Source organism: Vulpes vulpes, chromosome 16, assembly GCF_048418805.1.
Source record: "Vulpes vulpes isolate BD-2025 chromosome 16, VulVul3, whole genome shotgun sequence".
Lineage (NCBI taxonomy): Eukaryota > Metazoa > Chordata > Mammalia > Carnivora > Canidae > Vulpes > Vulpes vulpes.
Genome location: NC_132795.1, coordinates 77735361 through 77756061, shown reverse-complemented (window position 1 = coordinate 77756061; position 20701 = coordinate 77735361). Strand labels below are relative to the sequence as shown.

General features: G+C 40.7%; 1 protein-coding gene across 1 annotated transcript; it reads left to right on the top strand.

The window, feature by feature from the left end:
• Positions 1-2761: 2761 nt before the first annotated feature.
• STPG4 (sperm-tail PG-rich repeat containing 4) lies at positions 2762-19061 on the top strand. Its single transcript, XM_072742126.1, has 5 exons — positions 2762-3053; positions 4951-5010; positions 6108-6365; positions 18538-18602; positions 18992-19061. Exons 1-5 carry the CDS (start codon positions 2976-2978, stop codon positions 19059-19061), a joined length of 531 nt encoding a protein of 176 aa, XP_072598227.1. The 5' UTR covers positions 2762-2975.
• Positions 19062-20701: the final 1640 nt, after the last annotated feature.

The following is a 20701-nucleotide window of genomic DNA, read 5'->3' as shown; positions in this document are numbered from 1 at the left end:
TTATTCATGAGAGACCTAGGCAGAGGGAAAAGCAGGCTCCTCGCAGGGAGCCCGATGTAGGACTCGATCTCAGATTCTGGGGTCACATTCTGAGTCAAAAGCAGATGCTCAACCTCTGAGCCACCCAGGTGTCCCTCTACAACAATCTTAATGGAACTCCGGACTAATTTTAAAACCTATCTTTAAATCTTAACCATACTGCCTGTTTTATTTTAGCAGGATCACGGTAATTGGTAATTATTACCTCAACTGCTATCTGTAGCATGTTTGCTCTCAGATAATTCTAACAAAAATTGTTAGAATGCTGCAGTTAGAAGTGATCCATGCTTTAGGATGTATTTTACAGAATTTTTATTAAAAGATCTGATGCATAGTATAGATACTGTTGACCTCTACTTAGTGTAGTCTCAGAAATACTTTTCCCCCCTTTTAAAACTACTGTTATAACCTGAAAATTTTAAATTTTTCTCAGTGATTACTGTACAAGACTGTTTTCTTAAGAGGACATTTTGTTTATCCTACATGCTTAATCTGTCTTATTGGTGAAGTCCTTGAAGTCTTTGACCTATGCTGTTTCTATTTTTGAGATTCTCTAAACTATTTTCTCATCTAGATGTTCTTTTCTATTTCACACCTTGTATGGGTTTCTAGACTTCTCTGTACCTTTCATCATATTCCTTTAGTCTCTAGAGTACCAGTCCCTAGTCTGCTGAGCCAGTTTTACAGGCTCAGCCAAAATAAGAAAGTGAAATTAGGAACAGTGATGGACTTGATTTAAATCTCTTATATTTGTGAAAACTGGCTATTAGCCTCTTTGTCAGTTGTGATTTCAAACTTGGTGCCTGCTTGCCCCCCCCCCCCTTTTTTAAAGGTTATGTTGAATTTAGAATCCCATTAAGAGAAATTTAAATGGAGTCTCACTACTCAAAAAGTCACCTACAGAATTTTAGGCACTTGCCTCAGAATTGAATCTGCTTTCATAAGATCCCAAGTGTTTTGTATGCACATTTTGAAAAGCACTGTGCTAGATTATCCTCTAAAGTGGTCATTTGTTGAAATATTTTAATCCTTCTGGTTGTTCAGAAGACTCAGAATTAAGACAAAAACTTGTGTTTGGAATGTGTTTAAAAATTAGTGGAGAAACAGTTTGTCAAAATGAATCCTCCAGCAGATAGGCACAGGGTCCTTTGAGGTACAATGGATTAGGCCAAGGAGGACTTCTCAGAGGCAACTCGAGGTTTGCCAGGCTGTTGAGGAAGGGGAGCATTGTAGCATGTACAATAAATAGCATTGTTGCATAAGGGGAGACCAAAGTGTGAAGATGGCATGGGGTTTCCATGTATTACATCAGTGTGAGGTTCTAATGAGGGAAAAGGAAAGGAAACTGGATTGTGAATTTTGCTTTTGTCCCAAAGGCAATGATTTGTCGGTATTTACTGAATACACTGTGCCAGACATGGTTCCAAACATTTCACTCAAGTTAGTCTTAATCGCTCTGTGTGGATAGGTACCAATTTATTATCACCTTTATAGAAGACAAATGGCAGAAGAGAGTGGTCAAATCCTAATAATCACGGGAAGAAAGATATTCAAGAATGAGGGAGTGGGGTAATAAATGCAGCAGTGACCAACGGGATCAGGTTTGATAGTTGAAAAGTCCCCATTGGATTTGGTGATTGGATCACTGGCTAGTTCAACAAGTGCAGTTTTGGTGGTTTTTTGTTTTGTTTTTTAAGATTTTATTTATCCATGAGAGAGAGAGGCAGAGACACAGGCAGAGGGAGAAGCAGTCTCTAAACAGGGAGCCGGATGCGGGATCTCCGCTCCCCCCCCCCCCCCCCCCTGCTCGTCCCCCTCGCCCCCCTCCCCCAGGCTCCGGATCACGCCCTGGACTGGAAGGCAGGCGCTAAACTGCTGAGCCACCCAGGGATCCCGAGCAAGTGCAGTTTTAATAGAAAGGTGTGTACACGTGTCAGATTAAGATGGCTTTAGGGAAGTAGGAGAGGCGAAAGACCGGAGTCTCCTCTAGAAATTTGTGAAAGGGAGGAGAGACTTTATGGTATAGTGGACAGTGGGGTGCTGGAACAAGATCTGGATTTGAACTCTGCCTCTGCCACTTGTGATGCCCACTCAACTATGTATGCTAAACTGTCCAAGTAAACCTGTTTCCTTACTCATAAAATGGAATTAGTATTTACCTCACAGGGTTGTGCGGATTGAATTAGATTAATGTGTATGAAGTTTTTAGAACGCCGCAGGTACTCCATAAAACAGAATTACTAAGGTTGGGGGGAGGGTTTGTTTCTGAAGATGAGAATGTTTGTAAGGCTGAGAAGCTACAGCTAAGAGAGGCTGGAAGGGAAAAGGGTCTATCAGGACGGTGGTCCTTGGTTTCACAGCTAGGGAAGCCTGCTTCGGCGAGTGCGCACTCCTAAAATCAGGCAAGAGAAGAAAACACCCCCAGAATTTCCATCCAGAGGAGCTTAGAAGCCACCTTAGAAAGTGGGTGCTGAGGCTGATTTTTGCGCTAAAGTGAAGCATGCCTACGAAGCCTACTGTCTCCCTGTCTCCCTGGATGTGGGGCGGGGTTCTTCTATGTGAAAAGCCTGGTGGGGATTACGGTGCGCTCAGGCTCGCCCAAACCGTCTTTCAGAAGCGTCCCCCGCCGCAGCTCCCCGCCGCAGCTCCCCGCCCCAGGTTCTGCAGCGCCTCCGGGGCCCTCTAGCCTTTCTCTGCAGTGAGCGACCGCGCCTCCAGCCGTTTCCTGCGCGCACCGGGTGGCCGGGTGGCGCGGGCCTCAGTGCGCCCGCCTCCCTCCCCCCACCCCACTCCCACCCCTACCTCCACCCCCAGCTGGACACGACGCCCGGCGGTCCCCTGCGGTCGCCTGCGCGCGCTCCCGAGCTCGCGGGCCCCAGGCGCCTCCTGGCAACCGGACGCCAGGCTTGGCGGAGGGAGGGAGCGAGGAGGCCGCCATGGACCAGCCAGTCGCCATCACCTCCAACAGCCTCAGGGATGACCTGGGGCCTGGCAGTTCGCTGGTCACCGCCTCGGTACAGACGTCCTCCCCGCCCCCCCCCCCCCCCCAGCCCCCCTGCCCGCAGCCATCCCTCGCCCGCCCGGCAGGCTCCTGCCCCAACTCCCACGTCTCTAATGCTGGGCCCTTGTGCTCCTCGGTTTGCCCTTCCTCCCTGACCCTGCCCTCCTACCTATCCTGCAGTCCAGTCCTGATCTTTATCTGAGGTCTACTTGGTTTTATTTCCTCTTCCCTTGCTCTCCCTCATCCTTCCATTTGCCCTTTGTCCTCCGTTTTTTCTTTCCTCCTCCTATACTACCAGCTGCGCTGCACAGCTGCTTTGACGTCTCCCTCTGCCGAGAGGATGGGTTTTCCCTTAGTCCGAAGTGCAGGGTTTTGTGCCTGCCTCTTGCTTTCGTATTTATAAACTATTTTAAACTACCTTAGTTTACTTTTTAAATATATTTGGGCGAGGGATGTTTAGCCTATCTTTTGTAAAAGTGATTCACCCCCTAATATGAATTTGAAGTGATAGGTGGGTGGAGTTTAGATCCCTGGCCTTGGGCAAAACAAAACAGCAGCTGCCAATTACCTTCCTTTAGAAGCAGGGTGTTTACTTCTCCCTTCTTTCCACTTCATTTGCCTGGTCCTAGGGAGAGGTGGGAGACTTGTCTTGACCTGCCTGAGAAAGTTTGATTTCTGTGACTATAAATGTGCAACAGAGAAGATCCAACATGAATCTAATAAAGGGAACGTATAGGAAGAAATATAGACTTAGCAGTGTGTATGAAACAGTGTTTTGTTTTGTTTTGTTAGATGCACATTTCATAGTGAAATTAAAGCCCAGGGGCACTCTAAGTAGAGTGGATATAAGTTGCTAAAAAGGAAGAATGAGTTATATCAGTTTTACTCTAAGATTATTATTTCTAATGCATTGTTGCTTGAAATAACCTATATTTTATAGTAGTAACAAAATCATTATAAATGGAAGTACCATTCAGTGTTTTAATGACTTGATTTAGTGAAAATAGCACAAAAGGAAAAAGCTAAACAACCATGCTCTGTTGGTGGTGAGGCTGAAACAAATGTGGAATAATAATAAATGGGTATAGAGTACCTACCGTGGAAGCCAAGAGCATCCTTGGAAACTAGGGAATACCAAAATCATCTCCTTTTTAACTTGGCAGATGAGATGTTAAAAAATAAAAGCTATCATTTATTGACCACTGGTTGTGTGTTTAAGTCTTTAAATGTAGAATGCCTTATTTTTATACTCCCAAGAGGGAGTTGAGACTCATAAGGGTTCAGTGACTGGCCTAGTGCTCCTAGCTGGTAAGCGGCAGAGGTGGAGTTCAAGCCCTCCTGTATCATTCTGCCTCTGTAGTGTCACAGCTGGCTGGACAAGCTGAGAAAAGTAGCTGTATCATATTTGTATGATACATATTTGATAGTAGTTTTAAGCATTTGCCAAGTCACTGAGAATTTGTATCCCAATATCACATTAATTTGATGACTATCTTCTACCTTGAACTCCCAGCGCAATCACCTGAACCATAAATCTATTATAATAATACAATTTTGGATTCACACAACTCTTTGCTTCCTAAGAACACCAAATTTTGCCACATCTAATTTTCCTTATGACATCTCCCTGAGATGAGGATGTTTATTACTCTCATTTTTCCAAAGGGAATTTAAATGGCTAAAAAGCACATCAAGTCATAAAATAGTAATTTAAGGAAATATGACAGGCAAAATTGATCGTTATGTAGCTTTTATTTTGATTCAGGGTGACCAATTGGATACAGGTATTAATCTTTTCAAGCCAATGTTTTAGAAAATACATTAAAAAAAAAAAGAAAAGAAAAGAAAATACATTTGACTTCCACGGATCACCTCTCAAATGAATAAGCACATTTTATGTTTGTTAATAGAAACCAACCCGGAAGACATCATCTTTTGAAAGAGAAGGATGGTGGAGAATAGCATTAACAGTATGTGTTTTCATTCTTTCTATTCAAGTAATTTGTATTCTTATTGATATTTTAATCAGCCTTACATTTTAAGTCACTAACAATTGTAAGAAAACAGCGGACCTCATTTCCTATTTATAATTTTACTCTCAGCATCTGACTGAGAACTAAATTTTGGATGCAGTAAAAAGTGAAACAACTCTAGGAGTCTAAGTGCTTTACAGGATAGCTAGATAAGGTCAATCTAGTTTGTGATCTGGGTGAGATTACACAAGAACAAGCCCCCAGTCTAAAAAAGGGGGTTGGGTTTCAGTTTTATCTTGGTTAGATGGGATTTAGGGCCTGTGATAGTTCAGTTAACATGGTCAATGTAGGAAAGCAAGGTGGTAATATATGAAAGAACAATGACCAGAAGATCCCCCTTTCAAAAGACATCATTTCTATATTGTAGAAATATTTTCTATCCACATTCTTCAATAATAGAGGGGCCGTGGGCCAAAGCCTTCTTGAAACTGAACTAATTTTAATGGTGGCACCAGGCTGGGTGCTCAGTAGTAAGTGAGCCATAAAAGCAACATTGACTAAACTTACAGGTGGAGCCATTCAGCCACACTGTGGTGATTTGAAAGTACCAAACCTCTTATGGACTGATTAGACCACATGCTTTCTCAGTTCATCCCGTCTCATGTTCTTATTTTTTTAGCTTCTCACTTGAGGGCTAGAAAGAAACGTGTAGTGTCTGCCAAGCAGAAGTAGGCTAACTTTTTTTTTTTTAAGTCAGGAAACTGTCCTGAGTGGTCTCAAGGGAGACCTGACATTTATAGTTCACCTGCATTTCAAGTGTTAGTATCTCTGAAGTCACTTTTTAAAAAGTTAAAACTTCAACAATGGCCACAACCCATTTGCTATAATTCAGCAATTGTCTCAGAAAGGAAATAATCATGATTCTCTTGAAATATTACTGTGTCAAGAGCATTTACTTAATTCGATAAAATTTTATTAAACTTTAAAACAGAAAGAAATGTTCCTTAAGAGTGACTGACCCTTCTACAAATGATGCTTTAGGGGATGTTACCAGTTTACACACTGATCTGAAAAATGGTATCAACTTTCCACAGAATACTCCTATCCCTGGCACTTACCACTTGAAAACTTTCATTGAAGAATCCTTATTAAATCCAGTAATAGCAACCTACAATTTTAAAAACGAAGGAAGGAAAAAACCACCTCTTGTGCAAAGAAATGATCCAGTCCTAAATGACCTTCCCCTGTACACACCTCCTGACTTCTTGGACTTGTTAAAGAAGCAAGTGGCCACTTACTCATTTAAAGACAAACCTCGGTCGAGCCCCAGCAGGCTGGTTTACAAAGATCAGGTAAAGTGCTACTAAGTCTCTGGGTTTTTGTGGGAAAGCTACCAAGAGCCTTTGAGGAAAATATTCTATGTACTTTGAATGCATCTTCCCCAGGAGAAATTGAAATCCTTTAGGATACCTTATTGCCTATAGAAGTCAAACAAGGGCTGCCTGATTTGCAAGTGAGGCCTTTTCCCTGTGAGGCCTCCTTTTATATATATATATATATTTTTTTTTAATTTATGATAGTCACACACACACACAGTGACAGAGACACAGGCAGAGGGAGAAGCAGGCTCCATGCACCGGGAGCCCAATGTGGGATTCGATCCCGGGCCTCCAGGATTGGGTCCCGGGCCAAAGGCAGGTGCCAAACCGCTGCGCCACCCAGGGATCCCCCTGTGAGGCCTCCTTAACCTAAGGAGAGTAACGTGGGGAAAAATTATTCCCTCTCCAGGCACTCTTGGCAGGATTCCTCTGACTTGGGGAGCTTCTGGGATCTTACCTGTGATTGGGCCATACTTCTGTTCCCTCAAGCAGTTTAGACCCAGTACCCTCATCTTTTAAAGAGAACATTTTTCCAGTGAATAGTGCCCTTTAATGAGAATATGACTATAACTGAATATCCTAGGGAAAGTCTTTTAAAAAATTTGTTGTAGAGGGGCACCTGGGTGGCTTAGTGGTTGAGTGTCTGCCTTTGGCTCAGGTCATGATCCTGGGGTCCTGGGATCAAGTCCTGCATTGGGCTCCCAGTAGGGAGCCTGCTTTTCCCTTTGCCTATGTCTCTGCCTCTCTCTTTGTGTCTCTCATGAATGAATAAATAAAATCTTAAAAAAAAAAAATCTTTAAAAAAAATTTCTTGTAAAAAAAAAATTTCTTGTAGAAATGAGCACTGTGGTACCAAGAAGGTCAAATTCTACTCTCTGTTTCCTCCAGTTCATTCATGACACTAAGGATAGAGAGAGCACTGCTGTGCTTATGCTAGGTTCCGCGTAGGGAGATGTGCCTGACTGAGGGAATCTTTGAGTAACAATGCAAGAGCAAATATATCAAGTGCTAAGATAAATAGCATGGCAGGAAATGCCAGGGGGAATTCAGTGTAGGCTAGATTGAAAAGCTGGAAGGCTCCCTGGATTAAGAAGGACCCAAGCTGGACCTTGTATAATACATGACATTTATGTGGCTGTTAATAGCTTACTGTGAGTTTCCACACGTATTCTCTTAGTTGTTCTTCCCTAAAATAGGCGGAACAGTTGTTATCCCCTTTTTATACATGAAAACCAAGGTGAGTAGATACTAAGTCACTTGTTCACAGGCACATAGCTGATAAATAGATGAGGCAGTACTTTTAACTGAGGGTTTCTGAGTTCAAATTCAGTGCTTTTTCCAGTGTGCCTCTGGCTATGAACCCGACTTTGGATGTGTGGATCCAGAGTAGATAAGGGAAGGGCATAACATTGTCCAAGGCCTGTTCCAGGCTGGCAAATACAGAATTGGGACTTGGCCTTTAGCACTTGGGACTTTGGGCCTCCTACTTATTAAAGATTTTTTTTTCTTTTTTATTCATGGGAGAGAGCAAGAGCACAAGCAGCAGGGAGGATCAGAGAGAGAAGGAGAAGCAAACTCCTGACTAAGGCACCCAACTCGGGGCTCGATCTCAGTACCCCAGGGTTATGACCTGAGCCAAAGGCAGATGCTTAACTGAGCCACCCAGGTGCCCCTGAGCTTCTCATTTTTAAAGAAGCCAGTAATAGTATTAACCCCTACAACTTTATTAGAATATCGTTGTGATAACCTGAGAAGAAACGCATTGCAACTGGAAGCTGAATTAAGTACAGGGGCTGTGGTTATAAAGATGGGCAAGAAATTTTCAGCAGGGTGAGCACGTCATAGCCAGCATGTAAACCTTTCCTACTGCTTTGCAAATTATAGCTTTGAAACAGGACAGAATGATAAATGCTCATTGGGTAAATCTTACCCTGTTTGCTTCAGTGGATGAATACAAACACTAAATTATACTTAGACATTTATGGCTTGGTATCGGGTAACCATGCTACATGTGAAATCATTCTGGCCACCTCAAGTGCAAAACCATTCTTCCTCATTCTGCACCACCACTTACTGCCCTTCTACTTCCTCTCTTCTTGCTTTTAGGGGTTTTTGAGGGTAGGCCAAGGCCCACTGCTGAAAGGAGAAAACAGAGAAGGTTAGTATTAGGCAAAATTTAAAGATTTAAAGGGTCATAAGAATTTGGCTTACCCAGAGGGGTGGATAAAACCTGAAAACATACTCTCTTGCTTTCTTTTTCTTCTCTCCCCACCTCCCCCAAAAGGATAATGCTGTAAAAACTGGAAGAATTAAATGTTTTCCTAATTTTCTGTTTCAAAAATATGTGATAATCTTCTCAGGAAGAGAGAGATTCAGATGTAACTTTGTTTACTCACAAATAAAATTCACGATTCTGGTTTTTTATTTTATTTTATTTATAAAATGAATGAGATCATTTATTTATTTATTTATTACGATTCTGGTATTTATTTATTTATTTATTTATTTATTTATTTATTTATTTATTTATTTTTTACGATTCTGGTTTTTTAAAAGCAGAACCCGGCGTCTGGGTGGCTCAGTGGTTGAGTGTCTGCCTTCAGCTCAGGGCGTGATCCTGAAGTTTCAGGATCCAGTCTACATGGGGCACAAGCCTGCTTTTCTCCCTCTGCCTGTCTCTCATGAATAAATAAATAAAATCTTTTTTTAAACAAAGCAGAATTCAGTAAAATAATAATTTGAATCTGAGGTAGATAGAGTATACATTGCTGTTATTTACTAACACAGAACAGCATTCTCCAGCTTCACAATTTTTAATAGAATATTCACTTTGTACTGCTGCTTTTTGTGTGTAAGAGTTTTTGCTATTGTTAACGCCTTTATTCTGAAGCATGTAACTCATAGAATCTATATCAAAGACTCCTATCAGGTATATAGATCTGTGTGTTTGTGTGTGTTTGCGCATGCGTACATGAGTGTGTACGTGTACTCACCTATGTCTGGCTCTTTCCAAAGACTGTTTGAGATGGCCCTACGATTTTATAATACTTCTTTTTGGAATTATTTTTTGAGAAGTAATAGGTTTTTATTATAGAACATGTGAACAGAAGTGAGGCCATTATCTCCCCTATCTACAGTGTTATAACCTGCTCTTTGCCTGGCTGCCATTCTCCACTAGCCCCTGGGTTCCAACCCCGTCCCTTCTGGATGATTTTAACTCCCTTTTGCTCCCACTCTCTCCACCGCTCTTGTGATTTCAGTGTGCCCCATACATGATCTTCCAACAATCTTGCTTTTCAGTTTCTTGAATTCTCCTCTGCCTCAGCCATTCACTCTTTAGAGTTGTTTGTGGCTTTTTGTTTTTTTGTTTGTTTTACTCCTTACAGTTTTTCAAGACCAAACATTTCAATCCTCCACAATCTCAACTGCATACAACCCACTCTTATCACCCTCTCCTAATCTCACCCTAGGGCACTAACCCCAACAATTTTTCCATCCTCCTGATCTAGAATCCATGCATCCTACCTCCTTTTCACTGCCTCTGACTTTTTGATGTTTTCCTTCCTTGCAGAGCCTCTGTTCCTAGTTACTCATTAGAGCTTCTCCCCCCTTACACTCTCAGTCCCTTGCCCTGGTGGCTCATCTTACTTGTCTGGCAAGGCAACCACACTGTTTAAGTCCAAGTCTCTGGGAACTCTGTACCTGCATCCATGTAGCTGAATGACTGATCTTATTTTAAGTTCTTAACCATGGGATGCTTGGGTGGCTCCATGATTAAGCATCTGCCTTTGGCTCAGGGCGTAATCCCAGGGTCCTGGGATGGAGTCCCACATCAGGCTCCCCATAGGGAGCCTTTTCTCCCTCTGCCTATGTCTCTGCCTCTCTCTGTGTCTCTCATGAATAAATAAATAAAATCTTTAAAAAAAAAAACCTTCACCTTGCCTGACACTGAATGGACTTCCATGGTTGTTTTCTCTGCCCCTCTTGTAGGTGGCTTTATCTCACATCTCCCCTCTTTCCAGAGCTCCACCTCCTCCTCCTCAGTCCTTCCTGTTCGCTCTCTCACCTTCTTCAGCACCTCCCCCTTTTTTTAAAGATTTTATTTATTTATTCATGAGAGATACAAAGAGAGAGAGGCAGAGACATAGGCAGAGGGAGAAGCAGGTTCCCAGCAAGGAACCCGATGCAGGACTCAATCCTGGGACCCCAGGACCACACCCTGAGCTGAGGGCAGATGCTCAACTACCGAGCCACTCAGGTGTCCCTCCCGCCTCTTCTCCCTGACCTCTTCATGTTGGAGTGCCCCTGGCACTCATACCTCTTCCCCTTCTACACTCACTCCATCAATGATCTCATTCAGCTCCAAGGCTTTGGACACCATCTATTTGTTTGAGATTTCCAAATTTATACCTCCTTCAGACTTCTCTCTTGAATTCCAGACTTGTATATCCATCTGTATTTTGACTTCTGCACTTATATGTCTAATTCAGGGTTTCTTAACCTTGGCACTATTGACATTTTGGACAGGATAATTCTTTGTTGTGGAGGCTGTTCTGAGCTTTGTAGGATGTTCAGCAGCATTCCTGGAAAATTAGATGCCATTAACCAATTAAATGCCATTAGCAGTCCCCCTCCCAGTTACAGCACCAAAACTATCTCCAGACATTGCCAAATGTTCCCTGAGGGTGAGGAGAGGGGGCTAATAAAACCAACCAACCAACCAACCAACCGACAAACCCACCTCCTTGCTTGAGATCTTTAGTGACAACGGGTGTGATCTCTGAGTGGTTGTTCTCAGGGTCAACAGGTTTATTGTGAACTGGCTTCATCTTACTATTCCCACTCACCCCCTTCCTGCCCCTGGCCTCCTGGCTACTTCTTGAGCTCACCACTGCACCACAGTGTCTTTGCATTGGATTTTCCTTCTTCTTGAGTGCTCTCATTCCAGATATCTGCATGACTCACTCCGTTTCCTTCAGTTCTTTCTTCAAGTGTCACCTTCTCAATGATCCCCATTTAAATTGGCCACCTGACACTCCAGACCTTCCCTACCCTGCCCTTATTTTTTAATTTAGCACCTGTAGCCATCAATATACTCTGTAATTTACTTTTACTTTACATTTATTATTTGTTTTCTGTTTTCCCCCCTTAGCATGAAGCTTCATGAGGACATGAATATTTAACTATTTTGCTCACTGTTACATCTTTGCCCCTAGAACAGTGTGTGTTGATTCATATGTGTTGAATGTGGAACGAATGAATGATTACCCAACTATCTGATATCTGACTGGGCCGTATTCTATTTGTTTCCTTTGATGTGTCTTTGTGTGTGTATTTTTCACTGTTCCTCAAAACTTATTTTCATGAACCCTAAGACCTAAGAGAAAAGTGTTCTCCTTCCGAGAAGGTTTGCTTTTGGTTCTCCTGATACTTGGGGGAGCTACTAATCTGATGCCACTTGAAATGCATTGTCTATGTATTCTTAGATCGCTCCAGTGTTGGGAATTTGGACTGGAATCCATGAAAGGGACTAGCCCATGGTTATACCCTCTTAATGATGGATTTCTGTCCCCCTTTCCAATTCTGCTCAGCACCAAGGCAACTCTGTATATAGACCTTTAGCACTGAGTGATAGGGGTAGGTTTACTTTCCAAAAGTGTTCTTTTAGGGTCTCTAATTCCTGTGGGTAGGACTCCCATTAGATCACCTTCATTGATGGGCCTAGGCTTTGACCTCTGGATCCTTATAAGACTCTGAAGTTGCCTCAAATGCAGCCCTGGTCTTCTGCTGAGCTTAGTCTGGACCAGCAAACATCCTCTGGGCAAAAGTTGGCCACATACCTCTTTGGCTTCTTGCTATGTCTCGCTATAGTGTTCTTATGATTCCTTGTTATCTGGTTAGCAATTTCAGATCATTTTTAAAACTCTTGGTTTGTTAGCTTTTAATATTTTATTCCTCATTTGTAGTAATTGTCTATGGTAGGAAAGTTCATCAACCAAATAACATAGCTTGCCATTAATAGGAACCAGAACTTTTTTTCCCTTAGAAATATACTGTGAATCTTTTCCTCACCATTATATATTCTCTATATCATTTTAGATAGCTGCATAGTATTCTACTATATGCACATATCCTAATGTAGTCACCATTTTCTGCTGTTAGTCATAGAGTGGAATTGTTGGGGAAAGGTATGTAGATGTCTAAGTCTTTGGAGATGCATTGCCAAAATACTCTTACAAAGTGTGCTATCCTGCAACTCTATCTTGCAGAGTGGAATAAATCCAGTACCATTTTACATCCACTGTTTATGGTTTCAACTAAAAACACAGATCAAAGGACTTACATAGGAAATTTTAAAGTATAAACTTGAAATCAGTATGCCAGGGGAACTTCAAACAACCCCAAGTCAGCTAAGCAGAGTTTCCCTACAATGAACAGGAAAGGGAGAAGATAGTGACTGCTCTAGTCTAAAGCCAGTGAGTCAGTCACTGTGTGGCTTCAGCACTTTTTTTTTTTTTTTAATTTTTTATTTATTTATGATAGTCACAGAGAGAGAGAGAGAGGCAGAGACACAGGCGGAGGGAGAAGCAGGCTCCATGCACCGGGAGCCTGATGTGGGATTCGATCCCGGGTCTCCAGGATCGCGCCCTGGGCCAAAGGCAGGCGCCAAACCGCTGCGCCATCCAGGGATCCCAGCACTTTTGTATCAAAGGGTAAAAATGAGTTATATTCTCTCTCCTTTTTTTTTTTAAATTTAAATTTTAGATAGTTAACATACAGTGCAACATTGGTTTCTGGAATAGAGTCATGTTCTCTTATAATCCAACTGAAATAGATAATCTAAGAAAGAACAAAAGATATGAACTAGCAGTTCACCAAAGAGACATACCAGTTACTTAAAAAAAAAAAAAAAAAAAAAAGCACAAAGTGATGCTTGGCTTCAACTAATAATTAAGCAATGAGAAAGGAACAAAAGTGACTAGACATAATTTTTTTTGCTTGTCAGATGATCAACAATTTAAGTTTGATGATACCCATTATTGGAAAAGCGAGTACAGAAACAGATATTCTCACATAATGTTTGTATAATACACATTGTTGCAAATATTGTGGAAGGTAATTTGGTAATTCCTAGCAGTTTTTTTTATTTTTTGAAAAATTTTATTTATTCATGAGAGACCCAGAAAGAGAGGCAGAGACACAGGCAGAGGGAGAAGCATGGGCTTCCATGCAGGAAGCCCAATGTGGGACTCCATCCTGGGACCCCAGGATCACACCCTGAACCGAAGGCAGACCCTCAACTGCTGAGCCACCCAGGTGTCCCTATTTTTATTTTAAAGAGAGGGAGAGCTAGTGGGGCAGAGAGGGCAGAGGGAGAAGGAGAGAGAGAATCCCAGGCAGACTCCCTGCTGAACGTGGAGCCCAATGTAGGACTTAGTCTCACAACCCTAAGATCATGACCTGAGCTGAAGTCAAGAGTTGGATGCTCAACCCACTGAACCACCCAGCACCCCAAAGGATCCATTTTAATGTATTCAAAAGACATCCTTGAGAATCTAAGATTGAGAAAACCTGGCCAATTCATTGATCATTGTTAACTGTGTTGAAAAATGAATTCAGAGAATTTGTCTCAGGGACTGGGACCCACTTATAGTTCTTAGTTCGTTTGGGGCTGATGAAAAGTACAGGGTACTTGCAATTTTAGTATATGTGCTGTCAAAGTGAGCACTATAGGGTACTTGCAAAATTAAGGACCATGTCATTGCTAGCATGAAGCAGGCTTCTTTTTGAAAAAGTTCTGTGTCATCTGTTTCTCAGACCCAAGTCTGAGCAGTGAATCAATGATACTTTCATATGACATAAGAGACTTTACTTCTCAGAGAGAAGGTATATTTGATGACATTTCTACTAGTAGGGCCTAAAAATATTACACCTACCAGCCCATTGGTTGCATTCACCTTATGATTATTCTGCTAGGGCTTCTAAATGGATGAACAATCTATTCTCTTCCATCCCACCTACTTATGGATCCAGATTTTCAAAATATTGTCATACCAAGGACCTAAGAAGTTTTTTTTTTTTTTTTTTTACTTTTTCCAGTTTTCTGACATTGATGGTGCTGGTACAACACAACTGAATTCAGTATCCACACTAATATCATCTTGCCATATTTGATGACTCTAAGGTATTGTAAGATTTCTGAGTGCCTAATTAACATGGATTGAAACAATTAGCTAGAGTCGGGTATTATCGTGGGCACATTGTCTAGATTCTCTGAGCCTTACATTACAAATGAACTGAGAAGCATATATAGGAATTAGGAAAGTGAGTGTGTGTGTGTGTGCACCCGTGTGCACATGTGCATGCACATATGCATATACATACGTACACATGCACATACACATCCTTTTTAAAAAAGATTTTATTTATTTATTCATGAGAGACACAGAGAGAGAGGCAGAGACATAGGCAAGAGGGAGAAGCAGGCTCCACGCAAGGAGCGTGATGTGGGACTCTATCCCAGGACCCTCGGATCACAACCTGAGCCAAAGGCAGATGCTCAACCGCTGAGCCACCCAGGTGCCCCACATTCTTTTCTTTTCATATACATTCTTTTTGGTGTATATGTATATTCCGTTAGACCCAAGGATAATGGAACCACCCAGATAGCTTGCAACAAGGTCAGCAATGCGCAGAGTAATACTTTCTTATAAGAGGCAGCTGGATATTTAAGACTTTATGGAAAAAAATAGCCCTCTCTCAGCTATATTAAATAGCAAAGAATGGCCAATGCCAAGAAAGTAGGACAAGTATAGAAGCAATAGGTTACCAGTATTCCTTTCTAGATTAATGCTAAGACTTTTTCTATGAGTACTTTTATTACGTAAATCTTTTGTGGTTGCTGAGTATAGAGCAAACAGCAGCTTAAGGGTCGTTTTCTTCCCCCCACTTTTCACTTCTTTCTTATTTCTTCTCCTGTATATGTGGGTATATGTACAAGAGAGAGAGAGCACAAAAACAGTGAGCATAAAGCATATATGGACAGTTTAAACAGAAAGCAAATATCCATGTAACCATCATCAAAATCAAGAAATAAAATGCTGTGGCCCCTAAGAAAGCATCTGTTTAAAATTCATTCCTGTGCTCCCATGGCATGATTAAACAAACAAACTCATGTCTCTTTGGTGTTTACTATGTTGAGTAAGCAATTAACAAGGCACAGGTGCATCAGGACAATGTATGTATTTCATCATAAAATCTATATTTACTGTTCTTATCACTGTATCCACAAAAAGCTGCCTTTGCAATCAAAATTGTATTAATATGTGAAAGAGGGCAGCCCAGGTGGCTCAGCGGTTTAGCACCGCCTTCAGCCCAGGGCATGATCCTGGAGACCTGGGATCGAGTCCCACGTTGGGCTTCCTGCATGGAGCCTGCTTCTCCCTCTGCCTGTGTCTCTGCCTCTGTCTCTGTGTCTCTCATGAATAAATAAATAAAATCTTTGAAAAAAAAAATGTGAAAGACAGCTGTGGGGTTAAATACGATAGCTGAACTTCCTTGTGGCAGATGATGCCAGGACATGGATGCCTCATTTTCAGCAAAGGCAGTATTGTATTTTTAAACCTGATTTTAGGGATCCCTGGGTGGCGCAGCGGTTTGGCGCCTGCCTTTGGCCCAGGGCACGATCCTGGAGACTCGGGATCGAATCCCACGTCAGGCTCCCGGTCCATGGAGCCTGCTTCTCCCTCTGGCTGTGTCTCTGCCTCTCTCTCTCTCTCACTGTGTGCCTATCATAAATAAATAAAATAAATTAAAAAAAAAAACCTGATTTTAAAATAATAGGGGGTGGGGGAGATTGTTCCCTTGAAAGAAGGAATCTTCCCAGGATTTTGTAATACAGCTCCTCCCTCCCAGCTCCTTCAGCATAAGAAGTTCTAGAGGTCTAGAGGTCCAGTGAGTCTTCGTTCCTCTGGCTTCCAGTTCTCTTCCTTCTTTTCCTCCCCTCTCACATATCCCACTCTCTGTCTGTTTAGGTTCCTCATGCTCCTTACGTCATGAACTTCTGGACTACTATCTATAGATAGAGAGACAGTGGAGTCCCCCAGGTAGTTTGCAACAAGCTTGGCAGTGGGCAAAGAGACGGTCTCTTCTGCAACATTCTTCTCCATAAAATGACCTTCCTTGGCCCCCTTGAGGAAGTCCTGCCTTCCCTAAAGCCCCACTCAAATCTCACTGTCTTTGCCATGTTTAGACCACTCAGGTGGATTTATTTAATTATTTCCCTCTGGCTTTACTGAGGTATAATTGAAAAAATTGTGTATATTTAAGGTGTATATGATGATTATATATTGTTATGCATTATGTGGGAGCACCTGGGTGGCTCAGTTGGTTAAGCATCCAACTCTTGATTTCAGCTCAGGTCATGATCTCAGGGTCATGAGATCGAGCCCTGCATTGGGCTCTCCTTCTCTCTCTCTTTGTCCCTCGTGCCCCTCAAAAGAAAAAGAATCTATATTTTGTATGTATCATGAAATGATTATGACATCAGGTTAATTAACACATCCATCACTTCACATAGTTACTATTTTGTGTGTGTGTGTGATAAGAACACATAAGATCTACTCTCTTAGCAGTTTTCAAGCATACAATACAGTCTTAACTAGAGTCACCATGCTGTACATGATAGCCCTAGAACTTATAATAACTGAAAGTTTGTACCCTTTGACAATCATCTCCCCATTTCCCCACCCCCAGCCTCTGGCAACCACCATTTATTCTGTTTCTATGAGTACCCTTTTCTTTTTTAAGACTTTATTTTTAAACAATCTCAACAGCTAACGTGGGGCTCGAATTCACAACCAGGAGATCAGGAGTCACATGCTCCACCAGCTGAGCCAGTCAGGTGTCCCTATGAGTACTCTTTTAGATTTTACATATGACAGATACAAAACAGTATTTGTCTTTCTCTGGCTTATTTCACTTAGCATAATGTGCTCCAGATTCATCCATGTTGTTGCAAATGGCAGGATTTCTTTTCACATTGGAATTATATTCCTGTGAGATATGTATATATACACACATACATACACATACATATGATTCATGCACATATATATAGCATTTATATCATATACTCATATATCATATATATATATTTATTCATTATCATATATATACTCATTATCCACTCATCCATCAGTGGACACTTAGGTTTTTTCCAGAGGTTGGCTATTTGTAAATAATGCCACAGTGAACATGGGAATGTGTAGATATCTCTTTTAGATATGGATTTTGTTTCCTTTGGATATATACCCAGAAATAGGATTACTAGATCATATAGTAGTTCTATTTTTTACTTTTTGAGGAACCTTCATCTTATTTTCCATGATAGCTGCACCACTTTACATTCCTACCAACAGTGCTCAAGGGTTTCCTTTTTCCCATATCCTGACCAACGTTTATCTCTTATCTTTTTTTAAAAAAATATTTTATTTATTTATTTATTTATTTATTTATTTATTTATTTGAGAGAGACAGAGGTAGCAACAGAGAGCATGAGCGGTGAGGAGAGAGAAAGTGGGCACTCTTGTCCTCTTCCTGACCTTAGAGGAAAAGCTTTTAGCTTTTCACCATTGAGTATGTGAGGTTAGCTATAGGTCACTTAGTTGGATTTAATTCATCTCTCCCAACCCCCAAGTCTCCAACTTATAATTTTTTAAAATAGTATTTTATATTAGAATTGTTTGTGTATGTGCCTTCTCACTCCTGCTGGTCAGGGACCGTATCTCTCTTACCATTGTGTTTCTCCCCATCACACCTAGCAGTGCTTTACCCACAGAGAAGCCTCACTAAATGGTACTTAAATGGATTTGTTGAATCTAGCACTTTTAAAATACGGTCAATTGTTCAGTATTTTTCTATGCATCAGCATCAGCTCAGGCACATTATCATAAAATTTACCATGAAAAGTGGTGTTTTGAAGCTCCATCTTTGAAAATGTACTTTTTCCACTGTTAAGATAGAGAATAAATTATATAATGCTGTATAGTCATAAAATAAAGGATTATGAATGACAGGTAATAAAATAAAGTGAGCTTAAGACCTGTATTAATCTATTTTTGGTGTCCTTGTCCATTCTATGTAGTCAGTTAAGCTTTCACCAGGGCAATATGATCTACTTCCTGCACCAGTTCCCAAGCATGCTTCCAGGTAATTATATACTTATTAAATTGCTTTTACTAATTTCACTCATGCCTTTTTATTTACATTCTTAACCCATACTAATGGCTTTTAAACCTTATTTATGTTCATCATATCTAGATTAGCATTTTTATTTTATATTTTTAAGATTTTATTTATTTATTTGACAGAGAGTACAAGCAAGGGGAGCAGGATAGGGAGAAGCAGGCTCCCCACTGGGCAGGGAGCCTGACTTGGGGCTTGATCCCAGAACCTTGGGATCATGACCTGAGCCACCCAGGCACCCCTAGATTAGCATTTTTAAATGCTTAGTGAGAGACAGGAAATAAGTTAACAAAGTTCTCACGTTAAAAAATAGATTTAGAAAATCATCTTTTTTTTTTTTTTTTTAAATATAGAAGCTTCGTATTTCGTTCTACAGTTCAAAGATTTCCAACAAGCTACTTCACTCCTGTAAGTATATTATAGACAATTAACTCATGATGAATTTGATGTTTAAGATATGCAGTGGTTCATTCTGATATATCAAGATTAATATTTTGTTATCTGTAGTAGATAAGCAGAGAATGATTAATGTAATTGACTTGAGATATACTTCAAGTGTATCTGAAGCTATACTAGGGATTTCAATATAAGTAACCCATTTGTGTCAAGTTACAGAGGAAAAGTAAAAGCTCCTTTCCTTTCTGTAGGTCTTGACTCATATCACCTGCTCAGTGAAGTCATCCCTAGTCACCTGTTCAGAATTTCCTGTGCTCTCTTTCTTGCTTTATTTTCCTCCATACTGCTCATCACTGTCTGATACACTACACTCAGACATTAATCTGTCCTATTTTATCTGTCTTCCCCACTGGAATGTAAGCTTCATGAAGGTGGGGATTTTTGTCTGTTTTTTGTCCTGCATACATAGCACCTGGAAAAATGCCTGGCACATGGTATTATTGACTTAATGAATTAATAAAATCATCAGAGATATTTGATAGATCATTGTATTAACAACAAAAAGGAAAAGTATCTCTGGGTTCTTTAAAAAATGTGAAAATGCCTTCCTGCATCCACCGATTTCCAAATATATGTTCATGTGTCATGATAAAAATGAACTTTAGATAATTAACTATTAGAATGCCAAAAAACAATTATATAAACATTTTGAAGTATTAAGGCAATATGAAATTATTCTGGGGTGGTTTCATGGACTTGAGTTACCTATTTGTAACTAGAAACCCAGGGGGAGAAAGACATACAGTGAACATCTGAAAGAGGAATTTAGATAACAGAGTTCAGAAACAGACCCTGGACTTATATAAGATTTTTATATTTGATAAAGATGGTATGACAAATCAGTAGAGAAAGGAAGAGATATTTTATGCTGGACAGTTGATTAAATAACTTAGAAATTAAGTTAGAGTCTTCCTACCACATATTGAAATAAATTCCATGTTGATAAAAGAATTAAATAAACCATAAAACCAGATGAAAATATATTAGCCCATATCTAATTTTAGGATAAGGTAGATTTTTCTGAGATAAGAGCAGTGGTTGAACTGCAAAGGAGAAGTATTTGGTTTGGTCACATAACACTTAACATTTTTTGTATATCAGAAGACAAACTGTAAACAAGTTAACAGGCAAATGCAAATTAGGAAAGATATTTTCAACAGATGTGGTAGATAAAGGGCTAATGGCCTTATCTAACAATCTCAAGGGAAAACATCAATAGAAAAGTAAAATAGATGAAGGCCATGAGTGGACCCTTCATAAAACAAGAAGTTCAGATATCCACTAAAGGTAAAAAAATTGTGATCCCACGAACAAATGTGAGAAGTGAAAAAGCTGATTGAAAACTTTCTGTATGTGGGTGGTGTGCTGGGCTGAATAATGGTCCCACAGATGTGTTCATGTCCTAATTCTTAGAACCTGTGAATGTTACCTTGTGTGGCAGAAACTGCCCTGCCCATATGATTATGTGAAGGATTTTGAGATTAGGATTGTCCTGGATTCTCCAGTGGGCCCTAAATGCGGTCACATTATAAGAGGGAGGCAGGAGGAGATTTGAGAAGGAGCAGAAGACAATGTGGCCACAAAGGCAGAAGTTGGATTGATGCGAC

Coding starts and splice junctions, on each gene's coding strand:
- STPG4 (XM_072742126.1), top strand. CDS start 2,976: ATGGACCAGCCAGTCGCCATCACCTCCAACAGCCTCAGGGATGACCTG. Junction 3,054..4,950: donor GTTCGCTGGTCACCGCCTCG/GTACAGACGTCC, acceptor GTTTGTTAATAG/AAACCAACCCGGAAGACATC. Junction 18,603..18,991: donor GTTCCCAAGCATGCTTCCAG/GTAATTATATAC, acceptor TTTTAAATATAG/AAGCTTCGTATTTCGTTCTA.